At 52.3% G+C, this 20,226-nt stretch overlaps 1 protein-coding gene across 13 annotated transcripts in view; it reads right to left on the minus strand.

The window, feature by feature from the left end:
* Positions 1–6,048: 6,048 nt before the first annotated feature.
* GDPD5 (glycerophosphodiester phosphodiesterase domain containing 5) overlaps positions 6,049–20,226 on the minus strand; it is an 87,380-nt gene continuing 73,202 nt past the window's right edge. For 8 of the 13 annotated variants that reach the window (XM_081063637.1, XM_081063635.1, XM_081063636.1 and 5 more), the window contains 8 exons: positions 17,614–17,696; positions 16,305–16,455; positions 15,537–15,755; positions 14,806–14,963; positions 14,340–14,487; positions 12,888–12,970; positions 9,995–10,107; positions 6,049–7,759 (listed from right to left, as the gene is read on the minus strand). In XM_081063637.1, coding sequence (XP_080919763.1) covers positions 7,611–7,759; positions 9,995–10,107; positions 12,888–12,970; positions 14,340–14,487; positions 14,806–14,963; positions 15,537–15,755; positions 16,305–16,455; positions 17,614–17,696 — 1,104 coding nt within the window. In that variant the 3' untranslated portion in view covers positions 6,049–7,610. Of the gene's footprint in view, positions 7,760–9,994; positions 10,122–12,328; positions 12,344–12,887; positions 12,971–14,339; positions 14,488–14,805; positions 14,964–15,536; positions 15,756–16,304; positions 16,456–17,613; positions 17,697–20,226 lie in introns of all 13 variants that reach the window. The other 5 variants (XM_081063628.1, XM_081063632.1, XM_081063634.1 and 2 more) reach the window with 2 other exon arrangements.

Below are 20,226 nucleotides of genomic sequence, written 5' to 3' on the forward strand. Positions count from 1 at the left end.
TGTCCCTGCCACTCTGCTCAGACTGCCGCTCAGGCTCAGCTGTAGGAGGACAAAGGCGCTGGACGCCAGACGGGAGAGGGGGAGGGGAGGAGGGGACACTGGGCTTTTGTTCCACTCTGGGACCAGCCCTGGAAGGGAGGGAAAGAGGGAGAAGGCAGGACTAAGCATGGGATTGACGGCGTGCAACTCCAGGTCCATGTGCCTGGATTGGGGTGAGTGGGCACTGGCTGTGCCCCTGAATGAGGCACAGGTGTGAGGGTGTGTTTGTGCGGGGGGGAGTGCCTGCCTTGGGGAGGCGGTGTGCAAACGGGGGGGGGGGGCGTTGTGAGCGTGCAGGTGTTCTCGGGTACCTGTGTGAGTGTGGACGTGTGGACATGCATGGGACTCGGCCACTGGCGTAGCACTGGGGTGGGTGTAGCGGCAGATGTGACCAAGAATGTGACTGCATGGCTTAGAGGCCTAGGTTTCCTTCTGCCCTGTGTGACACTGTGCTGTGTCTGTGTTCCTGCTGATCGCAGATGGGTCACTGTGTGACCGTGCAGCTGCTATGCCTCGCGTGTCCCTGCCTCTTTTGCTCTGATTGTTCTTTTCTGTGTCTGACTGGAGTCTCTGTGGACAGTGGTCTGTGTATGGACAGCGTGGTCCTTTGTGGTATGGGCTATGTCGAGGTGGTTTTCACTCAACAGTGCACCTGCCTTGGAGGGGGCGCAGTGGGACAGGTGTGGCATCCTGGACAGGCCTGGTTGGGGTGGAGAGAACAAGGCAGCTCTGGACTGGCCTGGCCTCTTGGAGCCGGAGGGAAGCAACTCCATAGGCTGGTGCTGCTGGATCATTTGCTGCCTCTACAAAGGGCCTCGAGGCCTGGTATCTGTGGAGTGGGTGAGGGGATCTGGCTTCATGCAGGAAGACAGTATTTTGGGGGGACATTGCTTTGCCAAGAGCCCGCATTGGCCTGGGGCACCTATGGCCCATTCTTGGCACTGTCTTGACACACCCCACGGCCCTGGGCAGAGCACTGCCACCCCCGTGGCCCCAGTTTCATCTTGGCAGGAGGACTAATCGAGATTCCTGCTCTAACTGCCATGTGAATATACCAAGAGCATGGTATAGTCTTCCATTTATTTGTGTGTTCTTCAATTTTTCTTCAGTGTCTTGTAGTTTTCTGCGTACAGGTCTTTTACCTCCTTGGTTAAATTTATTCCTAGGTATTTTGTATTCTTTTTGATGCAATTGTAAATGAGATTGTTCTCTTAATTTCTCTTTCTGATAGTTTGTTATTGATGTATAAAAATGCATCAATTTCTGCACATTAATTTTGTTTCCTGCTACCTTACTGAATTAATTTATTAGTTCTAATAGTTTTTTGGTGGGATCTTTAGGGTTCTCTGTCTATAGTATCATGTCATCTGCAACTAATGAGAGTTTTACTTCTCCTTTTCCAATTTGAATGCCTTTTATTTCTTCTCTGATCGCTGTGGTTAGGACTTCTAATATGACGCTGAATAACAGTGGTGAGAGTGGACATCCCTGTCTTGTTCCTGAGCTGGAAGAAAAAGCTTTCAGCCTTTCACCATTATAATGTTAGCTGTGGATTTGTCATATATGGCCTTTATTATGTTGAAGTATGTTCCTTCTATCCCTACTTTGCTGGGAGTTTTTATCATAAATGGATGTTGGATTTTGTCAAATGCTTTTTCTGCATCTATTGATATGACCATGTGAATTTTATCCTTCATTTTGTTTACATAGTGTATCATGTTAATTGATTTGCAGATATTAAACCAGACTTGCATCCTGGGAAGAAATCCTACTTGATATGGTGTATGTATGATCTTTTTAATGTATTGCTGAATTTGGTTTGCTAATATTTTGTTGAGGATTTTTGTATCTATGTTCATCGGGGCTATTGGCCTATAGTTTCCTTTTCTTGCAATGTCTTTGTCTGGTATTGGTATCAAGAGTAATGCTGGCCTCACAAAATGAATTTGGGAGCTTTCCCTTCTCGTGATTTTTTTGTAATAGTTTGAGAAGGATAGGTGTTAATTCTTCTTTGAATGCTTGGTAAAATTCACCTGTGAAGCCATCTGGTCCAGGACTTTTGTTTATTCAGTTTTTTGATTACTGATTCGATTTCATTAGTTATTATTGGTCTGTTCAGATTTTGTTTTTTCCTGATTCAGTCTTGGAAGATTGTATGTTTCTAGGAATTTATCCATTTCTTCCAGGTTGTCCAATTTGTTTCATGTCATTGTTTGTAGTATTTTCTTATAATCCTTTGTATCACTCTGGTGTCAGTTGTCACTTCTCTTTTATTTCTGATTTTATTTTTTGGGCCCTCTTTTTTTCTTGATGAGTCTGGCTAAAGTTTTGTCAATTTTGTTTATCTTTTCAAAGAACTAGCTTTTGGTTTCATTGATCTTTTCTATTGTATTTTTAGTCACTATTTCATTTATTTCTACTCTGATATTTATCATTTCCTTCCTTCTACTCACTTTGGGCTTTGTTTGTTCTTTTTCTAGTTCTTTTAGGTGTTAGGTTAGATTATTTGAGATTTTTCTTGTTTTTTGAGGTATGTCTGTATTGCTATGAATTTCCTTCCTAGAACTGCTTTGGCTGTGTCCCATATATTTTTGGGTCATTGTGTTTTCATTTTCATTTGTCTCCAGGCATCTTTTGATTTCCTCCTTGATCTCGTTGTTAACCCATTCATTGTTTAGTGGCATGTTATTTAGCCTCCACGTGTTTGTGTGTTTTTCAGTTTTTTTCTTGTAATTCTAGTTTCATACCATTGTGATCAGAGAAGATGCTTGATATGATTTCAATCTCCTTAAATTTATTGAGACTTGTTTTGTTGCTGAACAGATAGTCTGTCCTGGAAAATGTTCCATGTGCACTTGAAAAGAATGTATATTCTGCTGCTTTTGGGTGAAGTGTTTAAAAAATATATCAATTAAATCCATCTGGCCTAATGTGTCATCTAAGGCCACTGTTTCTTTACTGATTTCACTTTCTGTCTGTACGTGTCTTGATCTGAAGTGAGTTATTTTGTAAGCAGCATATAGGTGGGTCATGTTTTTTAATCCATTCAGCCACCCTGTGTCTTTATATTGGAGCACTTAATCCTTTTACATCTAAAGTAATTATTGATATGTATTTATTGCCATTTTGTTCATTGTTTTTGGTCGTTTTTATAGTTCTCTGCTTCTTCTATTGATCTTTTCTCTTGTGGTTTACTGTTTTTAGTATTTTATTTGGTTCCTTTCTCTTTGTTCTTTGTATATCTTTTGTTGGTTTTTGGTTTGTGGCAGCCGTGAGGTTTATGTATGTCATTCTGTATCTATAGCAGTCTATTTTAAACGGAAAGGCATTTAAGTTCAAATATATTCTGTAAAGATGACATTTTTACTCCTCCCCTCCACGCTTTATGTTTTTGACATCATGTTTTAGGTTTTTTTGTGTTGGGTATCTCCTAACTACTTATTGTAATTTGAGTTGAGTTTGATACTTTTCATCTTTTGACCTTTGTAGTAGCTTTTTAAATGTCTCATTTCCTGTATTAAATATTTGGTTTTACCTGTGAGCTTTTCCCCTTTCTAATATTTTCTTATTTCTGGTTATGGCCTTTCCTTTTCTGTTTAATGAAAACCCTTTAACATTTATTGTAAAACTGGTTTAATGGTGATGAGCTCCTTTAGTTTTTGCTTGTCTGGAAAACTCTTTATCTATCTTTCAATTGTGAATGAGAACCTTGCTGGGTAAATTATTCTAGGTTGCTAGTTCCTTTCTTTCAGTATTTTAAAGATGTCCTGCCACTCCCTTCTGGTCTATAAAGTTGCTGCTGAGAAATCAGCTGATAGCCTTATGTGGTTTCCTTTGTATGTTACTCATTTTTCTCTTGATTCTTTCAAGAGTATCTGTTTAACTTTTGCCATTTTAATTGCAATATGTTTTTTGGTGTGGGTCTCTTTAGTTTCATTTTGTTTGGAACTTTCTGTATTTCCTGGACCTGAATGTCTGTTATCTTTCCCAGGTTACGAAAGTTTCCAGTCATTACTGTGTTTCCCTGAAAATAAGACCAGGTCTTATATTAATTTTTGCTCCATTAGGGCTTATTTTCAGGGGATGTCTTATTTTTTCATGTACAACAATCTACATTTATTCATATACAGTCATGTCATCTTTTTTTGGAACATCGTCATAACGTACTGAATATGTCCGTCTGTCTGAGACCTTAACTGGGGCTTATTTTTGGGGTAGGTCTTTTTTGGGGGGAAACACAGTATTTCTTTAAATAAACTTTCTGTCCCTTCTCTCTTGTCTTTCTGAGGTCCCTGTAATGTGAACGTTTGAATACTTAATGTTATCCCAGAGGTCCCTTAAACTATTCCTCATTTTTAATATTCTTTTATTTTTGCTGTTCTGATTGATTTCCACTAGTCTGTCTTCTGGGTCACTGATCTGTTCTTCTGTATGAGCTAATCTGCTGTTGATTCCTTCTAATGTGTTTTTCATTCCCATTATTATATTCTTTATCTCTGATTGGTTCTTTATTATACTTTCTATAGTTCTCCCTAAACTCCTCCATTCCACTCTCAAGTTTGGTGAGCATCCTTATGACTGTTTCTTTGAATTTTTATTGGGCAAATTACTCATCTCCATTTCCTTCGTCCCCCCCACCCCCCACCCCGGGGATTTTTCTTGTTCCTTCATGGATATTCTTTCTTTTCATTTTGTTTGACTTCTGTTTGTTTATATGAATTAAACAAAATAACTCTCTTACTCTTGAAAAAGTGGCCTTATGTAGTAGAGACCTCTGTGCAGGCTGTATGTACCAGTGGTTTTGGCAGGCTGGTAGGAGCCGAGTGGGAGTCTATGGCATGGAGACACTGGCCTACTGAGAGGAGTGGTTCCAGGTGGGGAGGCCAGGTGTGTGTAGTAACATCCTGTTGGTTGCGCTTGCTCCTTTGTTCAGGGCCGAAATGTGCTTGGGTGATGTGTCTGGGAACACACTGACGTGACCTGGCAGGAGGCCAGAGCACCTGAGTACAGCCGCCACCCTATCGATGTGGGCAGGGACACAAACAATGGTGCTCATAGGTCCCTCTGGCCAGGAGAGTTCCTGCAGCTCCCACAGGGCCCTGCGGCTTCCTAGCCTCTATTCCATCTTTCTCCTGTTTGTTGTTCAGATGCTGTTTGTGGAGTCCTCAGTTGTCTCATAGGAGTAATTGCTTTCTATGTATACGTGTATGTTTGACTTTGTTCATGGGAAGGGGTGAGTTCAGCATCGTCCTGTGCTGCCACCATCTTGGAACTCTAGATTCGGGCACCTTTGTTTCTGTAATTGGGAAGGAGGGGCTGAAAGTTCACGTAAGGCCCTGGAGGCAGTGGAGGGTGGGCTCAGCCTGGAGGCGGGCTCACCTGCTGAGGTCCCAGGGAGGAAGGAAGGAAGGCGTCTACAGGGTGTGGTGGCAGGGGAGGAGACCCGTCTCCTGTTTCCCTGTGAGTGGGCAGTCAGGCTGTCCTTTGTAGGCAAGGTGGGGTTCTCAGTAACCCTGCAGGTCAAGGGGCAGGGTCTTTCCACTCAGAGCTCCCAACTCCCTCTATCCCCTCCTGAAGACTCAACTCTACTTGCCCAGGTCTGACCAGGAGCCAGGGCCATGTTGGCCAGGGGTGATGACTGCACAGGAAGCGTCTGGCATGAAAGGTCAAATCATTCTCCTAATGTGCCTGCCAAGGCTGGAGAGGAGGTTGTGGGGCATTTTGGGTAGGGCCGTGTACCCCATCCCTGACTTGGCTGTTCCAGGTTTCACTCATATTCCCTTGTGCCCAGGGAGAGGCGGGAGCTGACCTCTGCCCCAGGAGAGGAAGCACTTGGCCGATGCTCAGTAGGGGGAAAGGAGGGATGAATCTGTCACAATACTAGAGGTTAATATGGGGGGGGGGAGGTTTCTCTTCCTTTCCTCCAAGAAGGGGCCATAATCACTCAGATCCCAAGAATTCTATCCAGAAGCCAAATCCCTGTTTGGCAAAGAGACACATCCCTTGGCTCCCAGAAAGCACTGCATTTATTTAATGCAGGCTGGTGCTAGGGTTGAGTTCCCCACCCCCGCCTCCCCTCTTAGGACACACCCAAGATCACACAGACTCTTAGGCCAAAGATGGGAATTACAGACCTGCACTGACTCCATTGCTGCCCTCCTTCACGGAGGGCAGAGGCCAAGGACTGAACGACAGGAAGGGACATCTGTGGTTCCAGGGGCTGTATTTGGGTTTTCAGCCCAGGTCCCCCACTGTGCCACTCTTCAGTCAGGTCCAAATCATTGAGATGTCCAAGCCAAACCTCTGCCATGGGGGGAAGGCATCTCACAGCTGAAGGCCTATCCGTCTGTCTGTAGGCCAGGGGGCTCAGAAAGCCTTCACGTGGCTGTGAGGGGACCTCCTCGTCCCACTGCCCATCCCTGCACTGGGCGCAGGAACCCTCCCCATCTGCCATGCCATTCTCAGCTGGTTACGGATGGCATGCACACACTCTGGGCGAGACTGGGTGGGACGCTGGCTCTGCCTATTCTAAGCTATGTGGCCTTGGATAGTCACTTTACTCTTCCAAGACCGTCTCCCCCAGCACAATGTGGGGATACTGGTCCACAACACCAGGCTATTAAGGAACCCCCAGAGCCCTGGCGAGGTGGGAGAGGGGCTCACCCATCCTGCCACCCTCCTGCTCATTTCTGAGAATGTCTCGTCAAATCATGGGGTCTGAATCCTAAACCTAGCAAGCTCTGTTCCCACCCTCCCAATGGCAATTCAGAGATGACGTGTCAAGATGGCAGCTTTAATCACTGTGGCCAAGGCCCCTCACGCTTCCTCCACTGTAGGCCTCCATGGCCACACGCCCACCCATGACCAAACCCAGGACACTTTTCCCTGGTGACCCTGATGTGAGAACTGAGGTTGTGTCAGTCTGCATCTGCTGGGCCACTCTGCCCCAGGGGTCTGCTGGACACTTGGCCGTGTTCTTCTGGCCTCCTCCAGCTGCTCCTGGGGGCCACGGCTCAGGCCTTCCCCTGGGGCAGGGCCAGCAGCAGTGGGGGCTGGGAGGCTGGTCGGGAGGAGTGTCTCAGCAGGCTTTCCTCCTGAGCTGAATCTCCTTGTGCTTTGACACTGACGGAAGAGCAGAGCTGCTGGAGGCAGAGGCCTAGCCCAGGCCCTTGAGGCAGGAGAAACTCGGAGAAATCAGCTGCCTCCTCACAGCACGGACAAGACAGTCATGCGTGGGTATCCACACCCTTCATTGACACAGGGGCATGGCATGGCCCAGCGACCCATCAAAGCTTGCAGACCAGGGAGGGTCTCAGAGGAGGACCGGGCCCCTACTTTCCAGAAGAAGGAGCCCCAGGCCCGCAAGGGCACCTGAGAGGCTGGAGTCCTGGCCTGACTGGGCTCGGGGGCGAGGAGTGCCCCCTCCAGGAGAGTCCATGGTAGACGAGGGCTGGAGCCCACGAGGAGGTTGTGGAGCCAGCTCCCAGAGCACCCCGAGTCCAGACACTTCTGCCACCTCTCCGGGTTCCTGGTCTCCGTCTTAGGCACAGCCTGCGAAGACAGGTCTTCAGCTAACGGCCACTCTGGTCTATGAGCGTCTTGGCACGGCTGCCAGTCCCTCGGGGGCCCACAGGGGTGGTGGCGCTGTTGGCATACGTGTCGTAACTGTTGTCTGAACATACAGAGAGCTCATCGGACACCTCTATGCCGTCGCTGATCTCTGTTGGGCCAGAGGGAGGGAGAGTGTGAGCGGGGGCAGGAGAGGGGTGGACCGGGACTGCTGGCGTCATTCGTGGGAAGGGGAACCGCGATGACTCACGTACTTGGAGGCTGATGAAACCACTGCGTTCAGGTTTGGTATTGAACTTGGTATCCAAGGCCGTCCTGGGTGTCTAGTCTTCCCCGCACGCCACCTTCTAGCCACGGAAACCCATCTGCACCCTCCTGAGGGTGGCACCCAGGTGTTTCCTTTCCTCAGGGCCTTTGCATACTGGTCCCTCTCTTGGGAGTGACCTCCCGATCAACACCTCCTGGTCTTAAAATCTGGCTTCCTTCCTCTCATCTCTGTTCCTGAAGCCTCCTGAAAGCACCCCCGACTTCCCTCAGGCTGGGATGACCCTACCTGTTTCCCCTGCCCCATCACATCCTATACTGTCACCGTGTGTGGCCCCCAGCATCTGGAGCACTTCAAGGACGGGGGTGAGGTCTGGGCATGTGTGTTCCCAGTACTTGGCATAGCACTGGCCATATAGCAGAGGCTCAGGAAAGGTCTGCTGCGGGGGGCTGAGTGCACCCTGAAGAGATGCGGGTGGCTTAATGGCGTTCAAGGGCCCTGGAGAGGAGCTATCAGCCTGGGGGGAAGATCGTGGCTGACTCCCCGGAGCCTCCACTCAGAAGGAGCTGAGCGAGTGGCCTTGGGGACTGTAAGAGGGGGTTCTGGGTGGGCAGAACCGCCCCGGCCTGGGGGTGGCCTCCTGCCTTCCATTTCTTCCACCTGCCCCTCCCGACTGCTCTGGGCCACACACAGTGCAGGGACTTGGGGACTCATCCCTCCTTCAGGAGTTCCCCAGTGTGGCCAGAGGGCTATGGGACTCGGGGAGGCACTCCAACCAAGCCTCGGTGCACAGGGAAGGTTCCTTGGAGAAGGAGGGTTTTCGAGCAAAGGTAGGAGGAATGTAAGTGCCCCACAGGCAAGAATCTGTACCCTAAGCACCTAAAACAGTACCTGGCATTCATCTCTTGGAGGAATAAGCGAAGGAAGGAGTGACAGTAGATGGTTACACTATCCTTGATCGTTGGAGCCAGCCCCAACAAAACGGGTCACCGCATGGGGCTCTCTTTTGTGCAGAGTTTACCAAGCACCTGTGGGCCCAGCATGGGCTGCACCTCATGGGTACCCGGTGATGCGGTGCTAGCCCATTACCGACGAGGAGTCCGACGCCGAGGTAGGTGAGACCGTGTACTCTGGTCCCCACAGCTAGTTAGGGATAGAGCTGGGATCGCAATGCAAGGGCATCGGCTCCTAAATACTCGAAATTTCTCCTCTGTTGCCATGTCCACATCTATCACCTGAATTTCGGAGATACACTCTGGGAAAACGCCGTGTGAACGGCTGGGAAAGGACTGACCATATCCGTTCCTCACGGCCCTGCTGACAACCTTGGTCGTGGACTTCCCAGCCTCCAGAACTGGGAGACAATAAACTACTGTCTAAGCCACCCACTTTGGGGTACTTTGTTATAGCCCTACCGCCAATGTGGCCGAAGACAAGTCTGCCACGACCCTTCCCTGCTGTCAGAACGAAGCCTGAGCCCCCCGTCCCCCACCACAAGCTGTAGGGAGTGATATTTAGTTCTTGGTGCCCTTGTAAGCAGTGTTCCCTCACTACCTCCGAACATGTGCTGCCTGCCTGGAATTCCCTTCCCTCCCTCTGCACCCGTCACCCACGCCTCTCCTATCCATCATTTCCATGTCAGCTATGTCACCTCCTTGCAAAGTGGGTTCCAAAACCTTCCTCATTGTGCCAGGGAGCTCTGACCCTCTCTCCTCCTTTGTACCCCATTCTGGTTCAGCACCATCTGTTCAACGTCTAGGGACACCCAGTTCTCCATGTATTTGCTTATCTAGCTGCCTCCTCCATCAGACTAGGGCTGGCAACAACAGGGGTGAAATCCGTATGTGGGGTCCCTGCGTGAACAAAGCAAAGGGGGGGTGGGCCTTCAAAGCAGACTGCTCCCCTCACGCCCCCCCTGCCCAGCACCCTGGGGGCTGCCAGTGAGCTGCAGGATCTGGAGTTGATGACTGTACGTGGAGGGAGTGCCTCCATGTGTGTGGATGTCTGCATATCCGTGTCGTGTCCCTGCATGTGTGTGCTGTGTGTGCTGTGTGTGCACGTGTGGGGTGAGCGCAGGGCGCTGAGCCCAGTGCCAGCCTCGGCCTGTGTGTGGCTGCGTACCTGAGAAGATGAGCTTCTCCTTCATGATGCTGACGTCCCGGCTGGCCCGGCGCACGGCTGCGCTCAGCATGATCTGCTCAGGGTTGTAGCTTCGTATGCCACCCAGGCGCCACCTGCAGAGATGGCCCTGTGAGCACTGGGTCCTTCCCCACCCTTCCCCGGAGCAGGAACCTGCCCACTTCCAGCCTCTCTGGGTCTGGCCTGAGAGACCAGCAGGACTCTTGTCTGACTATGCAGATGGCAAAACTGAGGCCCACCGATGGGCAGAGCTGGGCCTTGAATCAGAGCAGAGGCTGCTGACTCTCAGCCAGGGTTCTTCTGCTTCCCTCTAAGGTCCAGAACCCGAGGTCAGCGCCCCCTTGCCCAGGAAGACATTTTGGGGTTGGTTAGTTCTGTCTCAGGTGCCCCCAATTATGTACCTGATCCTCTTTGGTGGGGATAAATCTGGGGTGGGGGATGGCTTAGCAGGAATGACTGGTGACCTGCCGTGGGTACGCAATCTTGGGGAGTCTCAGCTCCTGTCCCCTACGGCTCCATCATCATGACCAGGCTGAGCAGAGCCAGGGGAAAGTCCCAGAGAGGACATGAAGGAAAGCAGGGAGGTGACGGGAGATGGCAAGGGGCCTGGCTCAGAGCTGGTCTTCACAGGTTGAGAGGCAAGGGTGTTATAGAGACTTGGGGTGAGGTCTGCTGCTACTTTGTTCAAACAACCCCAGAAGAGTGGGGTGCATGCTCCTTAATGGGAGGCATGAGCTGGCGCGTTAATCCCTCTGATGGCCAAGGCAGGGGCCAGGCCCAAGTGGGGGTGGGGGTGTGGACGGAGAGATGGGGCTGCACAGGGTATGCAGAAGCCAGGCAGAGCCGGCACGATTTTTCCTGTTGTAGTTCCTCTGAACTAGCCCAAATCCCTGGCTCCTGAACTGGAGACTTTTCCTGTGACCTGGACAGAAGGATTCACTGGACTCCTCCCAACCCAACCCCCACCAAGAGAAGAGGGGTCAGCTTGGAAACAAGAACCCAACTCCCCAGGGCACTGAGCCCTGCTGGGGTGGATGGAGGGAGCCCAGACTTCACAAGAAATCACTTGTTTCCAGTTGGGGTCAGCACAGCAGAAATGGACAGATGGACAGGCAGATGGGTGGGTGAATGCTGCAGACGGACAAGGGGAAAGCAGGAGGCAGAGGGGAAGGCGGCCTGCTCTCTGGCTGGGCTGGTGCCCTCTGTATCCTTGTGGGCAGTGAGCCAGTCTCTTATTTACCACTGTGTCTCCGACAGCCAACCTCAATACCTGTTTGTGGGGGGAGGGGGGCCCTAAATACCTGTTGAGTGAATGAGTGGAAGAATGAGGCCCACAGGGAAGTGCTCTTTCCCCCAGGCTCCCCCCCTCCATCAGGCCTCTCGACCTCCAGGAAGACAGTGATCCCGCCTTGACTATGTTGAGCGGGCCTAGCACTTCCGTGCCAGCACCTGGGCCATCATGGCCACCTCCCCAGCATACGGGCCTGTGTGCCAAGGCCTGACTCCTTGCTCAGCCCCAGCACAGTACCTGTGGATGTGTGCCGACTGAGAATGGGGGAGGATTGCGTAAATCCCCTTCACTGAGCTCGTCCCACAGCCAGGGAGCACAGAATTTCTCCTGGAAGCAGGTCAGTGAAGCCCCCTGACCCAAGAGGTCCCAAGGCATTTGGACCTCTGAGACCTAGGTCTCATCTTGGAAGTTAACATTAACCCCAGGAGGGAAGGGGCAGGCGAGGGTCTCTGCAGCCAGGCACATCTAGGACACTGTGAGACCGTCCCCAGGGAAAGTGGGGGAGGCTGTGTGTGTGTGTGTGGGGGGAGTCAGAGACAACGTGAAAAATAGATGAGAGAGACACAGAAAGATAAACAGAGAGTGAGCTATGGGAGCGGCAAACCCAGAGGTGGGGAAGGCGACAGACGGGAAAGGCGAAATGGACTTGGTAGGGTGCGTGCTGGGCAGTGGTGATGGTCCTGCAAGTGACAGGGACGTGGGGTGTCCAGGAAGAGCCCCTCCCCAGAGGAAGACCCTTTGGAACAGAGAGAGGCCAGGTCAACAACCTGCAAGGAAACACTGGTTCCCCATATGCAGAAACAGCAGGAGGAACAGAGAGCAGAGGGGTACACGAGGAGAGATGGGAAAAGAAGGGAGGCGGAGGGAGGAGGGCTGGGGAGGGACGGAGGTGTCCGGGAGGGTGATGGAGAGGGAGTCTGACCCAGGCACAGCGCTTGGTGCAGGTTTTCAGAGGAACTGGAGAAAGGGGCGGCAAGGAAGAGGGAGGAAAAGGAACAGGAGGAGGGGGACCACACCAGAATTACCTGATCAAGTGATAGCTGTGAGGTGCCAGTGCAGCAGAGGGGGGTGGGGAGAGAGGAGGGACATGCGCCGGGTCAGAGAGGTAAGGGGCCGAGAACGGCAGTCAAGAATAAAACCCCTTCCCATTGGTTCATGGCTGGTTGGGACCCCAGCCCGGCCCTCAGCCCTCCCCTGGGCCACCGCCCCCTCCCCACTGCAAGCACCATCCCAGCTGCTGTCCTGAGTGCTGGGGGGAACCCAGGCCTTGGATACCAGGGGAGGAGACAAACCAGAGAGGAGCCGCCGAAATGCGTCAGAGTCCACACAGCAACTCACAGCAGAGGCTGGCTCTGGGCTCCCAGTTGGGTGCTCATTCCAGAAGCCACCCAGCTCTGGCTGAGAGGGTGGCGGGGGAGGGGGGGGCGGGCACTGAGGAGGGGCGTCCTCCTTCTCCCCCGCACAGGTCATCTGGTCAGGCCTTCTCCTGGCCCAGGGCTCAGGAGGAGGGTCACCCGGCTGGGGTGGGAGGTGGGCCTGTCTGGGGGCAGGGAAGGCTATGGAATGTGGTCAGAGCCTACTCACTTCTGGAGCACGAAGATGCCGACGATGAACGAGAAGGAAATCAGGTCGGCGGTGACCCACATGAGACAGTACTCGTCCGGGGGCTGTGGACAGATGGCCCGAGGCCAGCCTCTAGTCATGGCCGGTCCACACCAGACTGCGGACTGAGGGCCCAAGGGCAGGACCTGTCACATTGGGGTGGGGCAGGGCAAGACCTGGAGGGGTGGGTGCTGTGGGCCTGGGGGTGTTGTGTGCACGAGCACACGGACTCGAGCAAAGAGGTCTGTGTGGTGTGCGGGGTGGAGGTGGTTTGTGTTAAGGCTGGAGCGTCTGTGTGCTTAAGGGGGCTCAAAGCAAGAGGTGAATAACGGAAGACAAAGGGCGGCTGGTTAGCGCAGTTGGTTAGAGCGCAGTGCTCTTAACAACAAGGTCGCCGGCTCGATCCCCACATGGGCCCCTGTGAGCTGCGCCCTTCACAACTAGATGAAACAACTACTTGACTTGGAGCTGATGGGTCCTGGAAAAGCACACTTAAAAAAAACTTTAAAAATAAAACAAAATAATGAAAGACAAATAGATGAATCGAGGGTGCAACATGATAGCAGGTGTGAGTGTGTGTGTGTCTCCATGTGGGTGTAAGAGTACGTGTATCACTGCAGGGTGGGGAGCGTGGGTGCCTCCCTTCCAGGGTGAGTGGAGAGGGTGCCAGGAGGGAAACCTGGACCTCAGGTAACTGGAGGACAGGTGGGGCAGGGGCACTTCCTGCTGTTGGTCAACTTCTGTGACCCCCAATCCAGTGTGCTCATCGCTGCTGCTGCCACAGTCAGTGTTACTGAATCTCATTCTGAGCTGAGCCTTTGGAGGTTTTTAAGGACAGTGGGCAGGTGGATGGACTGGCCCCTGCATAACCTGGATCTGATTTACTGACCCTGTCTTAGCGGTAACGAGACCCTCCACCTGCCTGCACAGCCTCCGAGGGCGGCAGTGGGAGCGCAGAGAGGAAGCCAAGGGCTCCCCAATGGCCCCAGTGGCCGAGCTGGAACTGGCAGTCAGGCCTGTCTGCAAGCGCTCCGTCAAGCAACTGAAAACTGGTTCCATTCGCTGTAATCTCAGGACATTTTTAATGTTCTCCATTCTTGTCCTGTTACCCTTTTTCTAATGCCTTCCCTTCCTTTAAAACAAAATATAATAACACCCCAAACCAAAAGACCCAAGTAGTTGGGCACTAATTCTCTAGGGGTCTTAAGTGACATTTTTCTCCCTGTGGGTTGGGCCCAGGTTCCTCCCACCTCCCAGCACCCCAATGCAGACCCCGGAGGCCATGAAAATTCTCCTCGTGCCTCAAGCCTGTACCCCTCCCAGCACTGTCCCCTGAGACCTCACCAGAGAGCCCAAAGTGTGGAGCCTGCCCCCCCCCGGGGCCTGGGTGCTCCCCCCAGGTGCACGTTGGCCCCCAACAATCCTCCAACTCACCATGATCCAGAGGGGGTTAGGCACCTGGGACAGGGCGTGGGAGTTGTCAGAGGTGACGGATGGGACGCCCGCGCACCACATCAGGGAGAAGAGCCACGGCGCGTTGACCGTGTAGAGGTTCACACTCAGGTTCCAGGATGCGTAGTCCCTGTGAAGCGCAGGCTGGGTGCCATGCAGCTCTGGGCCTCTGGCCCAGTGGGGAAGCCGGCAAAGCAGGGCCCCTTCACAACCTAATGCAGCCTCACAACTGTCCCCAGAGGAAGGATTCTCCACTCACTCCCAGAAGGCCAAGCTCAGAAACAAACCCAGGTCTGCCTGACGCTCTGGACCTCTGCTCTGACCCAGGAGCTGCTGTGTGTCTACCCCTCAGCCCACGTGTGTGTGTGTGTGTGTGTGTGTATGAGACAGGAATGGAGGAACTCAGTCCTGCCTCCTCTGGGTGAACAGGGGCAGGTGGGATGGGCACCTGAGCTCCTGGCGGGACACCTGAGTGTAGCGCAGGTTCAGCCACTGGATGTGGCCTTTGTGCAGGCTGGTCACTGCCTCCTTGGAGCCTGACGTCTGCTGGAAGCCAGGAGCCACCTTCCGCACAAAGGGCCTCTGCCTGCTAGGGAGCCACATGACCTGCAGGCAGAGATGGGGCAGTCTCAGGTTTCCCATCTGTAAAATGGGGGTAGTGTGTCTACCCCTCCTCAGAGTAGCTGGAAGGTTTAAGAGATGGGATCTGGCACACGGTGAGAGCTTACATGTAACAGTCATCCCCCCAGGGGACGTGGTCCCAGCCACACCTGTGAACTGCTTTGGCAACAAGCCAGGGAGCTTCCCCTCTAGACCCCTGTCATGTCAAGACTGATGACCCAAACGTCAGTTACTCTGCACGTGGCCACCAGCATCTAGTGTGCGTCACATGTTGGCATGGAATTCCTCTAATCTGCAAATATTACACAACAAGAATGTGGGCAATGCTTCACGGAAATAACTGTTTGGGAGAACCTGGACCTGCTCCTGCCCTTTGTATGTTTTAAAGGACTTGCTTGTTCCCCTCCTGTCCCCACGATGACCCCGCCAGGGAGGGGAGGGGCATGCTACCCCCATTTTCCAAATGTGGACTCTGAGGTCTGGAGAGGGGACCCAATGAGTCTCCGCTGGTGTCCTGCTCCAGCCAGGTCTGGGCTCCCAGGCAGGGCCAGGCCTCACCTGGTGCTGGGGGAAGCCTGAGCGCAGCAAGGCCTCCAGGGTGACATTCAGGAAGGTGCCATGGAAGGGGTGCTCCCGCGGAGGGTCACGCAGGCTGAGCAGCAGCGTGGCATTGCCCTTGGCCAACTCCAGGAGCTCCACGAGGCTGCAGATGGACTGGTTCTGGACCTCCCTGTGGTCGGAGGGTGACAGGGAGCTGGCCGTCCAGAAGGGGTCCGTCTGGCAGAGACAAGGACACACGTGGCTGCCTCACCAACCCTTTGGGGGCCTCCATGTGCCTTCCTGGCTACTAAGCGTGGAGACCCCCGAGCTGCCAGTGTGTGTGCATGTCAGGCTGCTTGATGGCTGCGGCCCTGTGGGGCTCTAGGACACCCCAACCCTAACCTCTCTACCCCACACCCTGCTTTCCAAAAGAATCATTTGCTTGGAACATAGCCCAGCTCCCAGCACATTTCTCCTTTAGTATTAATAGCATCTCAGACCAGAGAACCAACCTCCCTTTAGAGTTTTACAGAGCTAACAATTTTAACTGTGGACTATTGTCACCATCAACTTTTTCTGGTAGGGGACACCGAGCCAGCACAAGCAGTGACAACCATGCTATGAGGGCTACAGTGGCAGGAGTCCCAGGAGGCTGCTAGCCAGCCTGGCTGCGAGGGAAGCTCGGGCAGTGGGGGTCACCTGAGCTGATGGCCGCCCCGGCCCTCTACTCCATGGGGTCCCCGCCCCTGCTTTCCATGCCTAGGACTGGGGCAGGTGCAGCCAGACCTTCAGGAACCACTGGCCAGCATTGAGCCTCTGCAGGACAGTCCAGTTGAGCATGGAGGCGGGCCTGTGGGCGAGCTCTGGGAACTTGTCCTCCACGTTGGTGGTACGCCGCAGAGTGGCATCATGCATGAGGAAGGGCACGCCGTCCAGGCTGTAGGAAGGTGGGGCCACTGAGTCACTGCCCATCCAGGTCCCCCACCTGCCCTCAATAATCACCCCCCCACACACACACGCGCTCTCCTCCCACCCACTTACACCAACCCACCCTGGAACCCAGGCAGGCCCCGCCCCTCTTGGCCTCAGGTTCCCTGTCTGCCCAGGGAGGGCACTGGACGGATGGGTGACTCCATCAAGCTTTCTATGAGGGGCAGATGGGGGTGGGGACTGCTGAGGACGGAGGGCTGGGCCTGATCTCTTAGCAACCTGGCAAGGTAAGTGCCACCTCATTTGATAATGGGGAAAACAAGGCTGGAAAAGGGAAGTACCTAGCTCAAGGTCCACAAGCCAGTAAGCAGTGGAACCTGGCTTAGAACCCAGTCCATGTGATGCCATAATGAGAACAGTGCAAATGCAGGCCCCTTTGACATTTTATTTCACCATCGTCCTGGTCTACTCCACTGCAGCTGCCAATAGCCTGTATGGTACCTTAGTGTGAAATAGTAAAAGGCACCTGTGCCCCACCTCCTCAGGGTATTTTACCGCCACCTACTAGAAAGTTTTGGTAAATCTATAATTCGATGATCTACATTGGGCAAGTGTCCTCACCTATGTGGTGCCTTTGTTCAGTACCCAACCTATGCAACTATACATGGCAGCCCTGCCCCTCGCCCCTTTTCAGACATAATCTGTTAGATTGGTGTGGATTTTTCCTGCCCTTGATACTAGCACACATATATCTACTAGTAGAAAATGTATAAATCATTTTCATGTGGTCTTTTAAAATATAATTGATATCACAGTGAATGTATTGCCCTTCAATGTGCTTACTTCACTTATCAGAGTGTTTGAGCTCCATCTTTCTGAGCCCCGCAGATCTAGTCTTATCTTCATATGGAGAAGTGGCAGGGCTCCAGGTCCCAACCTGCCAACCCTGCTTGAACCAAGAGCATCTGTTCTTTCCTGTATTTTATATCCTGGACTTTGGCACAGATTCATTTTCACAAACAGGGTGCCTGTTCTGCAGTGGATAATCCAAGCCTCTGCTCTCCCATCTCCGAGGCTCTGGGACCTGAGGTTTCTCCAGCAGAAACCCGGATGTGGATGCAGTGGGGATGGGAAGCAGTGCCGTCCTCCTAGCCCAAACACCTACCTGATGGTGACATCAGCTTGTAACCCATACAGCTTCTGCTCTAGGGCTTTCCGGAAGGACATCAGTGTGTGCTCTGGGGCCAGCTGGGGGGAAAGGAGGTGGTGATGGAGGAGCTGAGATTTAGCTGACGTACACCCACTTTCCCAGCCAATGGAAAATCTGCCATGTTGGGCCTGGTTCTAATTCCAACTCCTCCAAGCAGTAGCTTTGTGACCTGGGCTCCCACACAGCTTCTCTGAAGCTCAGTTTCCTCGTATGTGAAATCATGCCTGCCTCACAGCATTTGTTAGGGGGAGGGGGTGGCAGGGGTGGTTAGTGTTAATGTACACAAAGGTGGGGTGGGAGGGCTTTGTTTTACAGTCCTCTGCCTTATAGCAGTCTTAGGCTGGGGCTGAATGCCAGGTTTTCCCCTTGTTCTACCCTGAGTTCAGCTGGAGATCCTGGAGGGAGAGGACACGGTAGATAGGATGGCAAGGTTTCAAAGGGGTAACCATTTTCTTCATCTATTCAGTCACGACAAGACCACCTCTAAGACTGTTGCCTGGATTAAAAGCCCTTAGCATGCTGTCTGCTATACAGTAAGTGCTTAATAAATGACAGCTGCTCGCCCTGCAGCATATACGTCAGAAGATTCTGGTTCTAGCCCCGACTCTGCCATTAACCAGCTTTGTGACCTTGGGTACATCTTTCTCCTATAGACCTCAGTTTCTGCATTTTCCCCTTGGGAGCGTGTATTCACTGTTCACTGAGGGTTCTTCAGTTGGGAGAGCTGCAGTTCTGTCTCCCTGGTTCTATCTGGTGTGAGGACCCTGTCATACCCTTTGCTGCCGCTGGGGGTCAGCACCATACCAAGGACAGGACCAAGGATAGGACCAGGGAACCAGGGAGGGAGAACTCCTGACAGTGAAGGGGTGTGGTGGAAAGGGTCCCCATGGTTGATCCCATTCCCAAGACATGCTCGTTCCCATCCTCTCTCCCTGTGGCCAGGCTGTTCCCCAACATGTAACACACGCCCCTCCTCTGGGAGGCAGCCTGGCATGGCAAGGGCTTTGGAGCTGAGAAGAAGCAATTCCATTTCCCAGTCACTGACCTGGGCCATGACCTCCTTTTGGAACCTCAGCTTCTTTAGCTATAAAATGGGCTAATGTTATCATAGGTGAGATAACACATCAGCGGTCTGTCTAATATGAGTTCCTTTTTTCCCGTTTCCCTGGTTCAGAGCAGCTTTGGGGAACATGCTACCTGTCTCCCAGTTAAGTGGGTTGTGCGAGGTCCCACCTAGAGGTAGAGCGGGACAAAGAGGCATCTAGAGAGGGGTGTGGACTCGATGGAGTTCCCATCCATCTCATCTCTGTCCTTTGGCCAGCCTCCCACGAGTGACCACCCAAAGTGCCTTCGTTCTCCCCTGCCTGGGCTGGGGCTGCAAAAGGTAGGGCAAAGTCTCTTTCTAAAGGCTTTTGTCAACTCAGGTCTCCTTGGGTTAGGAGCTGGCCTCCTAGAGAGAGCCATGGGAAGTTGGCCCTCCCTGGCCAGCCTTGGGAGTCCAGGAGGACGCCAAGAAGCACGCAGGATTCCAGGGTGACTCCTTAATCCCTATCTCAGGGCTCCCACTGCCTCGGGCCTAAGCCCATGTGTGGTTCTGCTGTCAGGAGTAGGAGTGTGTGTGTGTGTGTGTGTGTGTGTGTGTGTGCGCGCACGTGTGGGGTCGGGGGGCTGTCACAAACTCAGGTGGGCAGGCCACTGTGGTTAAGAGTCTAAGCTTTGGAGTTAATACGACCAAATATTAGTGTGCACATGAATGTGCGTGCGTGCGCACAACACCCGAGGGCACATGAACAGCATCTCCAAGACAGACGTGCACTTGGGCTCACCACAGGTGTGTGGACCCAGAATCGGCATCTCCCACACGGAGGGGGTTCTGGGGACCAATGGGCAGATACACACTGGTACAGACAGACACACGTGCAGTCACAGGAACACGCGGTGGAGTTGTGGCAGATACCCTTGCCAGCCCCTCAAAAAATACAGGAATGGAATCAGCCAGACGCACAATGTGTGAGATTCTACAGGACAAGTGATTGTTCCTTCCACATATAAACAGCATGCAGAACACGAGGAAGGGGGTTGTCACTTAGAAGACACATTAATCAGGTGCACTGTGTGGATCCTGATTTTTAACAATTCAATCCTAGAAGGATATTTTGGAGATGATAAAGGAAAACTGAACATGGATTCAATGTTAGACAATATTAAGGAGCTATTCATTTGGTTGGGTGTAATAAAAACGTGATTGTGCTTATGTCCTAAGAAAGTCCTTACGTGGTAGAGATACATCCTGACGTATGTATGGGTAAAATGATCCGATGGCTGAGATTTGCTTTAAAGCAGGGGTGTCCAAACTTTTTTCAACGTTTTTCACCAAGGGCCATATGCGGTAAAATACACAAACAGCCGGGCCACTCACTCGAGGTGAAGTACGTATTGCCTCACCTGGTTTATTTAAGTAAACTAAATATATTTTTGGAATTTGCTGCAGGCCAATTAACAATGGATTGTGGACCGCAGTTGGCCCACGGGCCGCAGTTTGGACACCCCTGCTTTAAAGTATGACAG

The sequence above is a fragment of the Rhinolophus hipposideros genome, assembly GCF_964194185.1.
Source record: "Rhinolophus hipposideros genome assembly, chromosome: 10".
NCBI lineage: Eukaryota > Metazoa > Chordata > Mammalia > Chiroptera > Rhinolophidae > Rhinolophus > Rhinolophus hipposideros.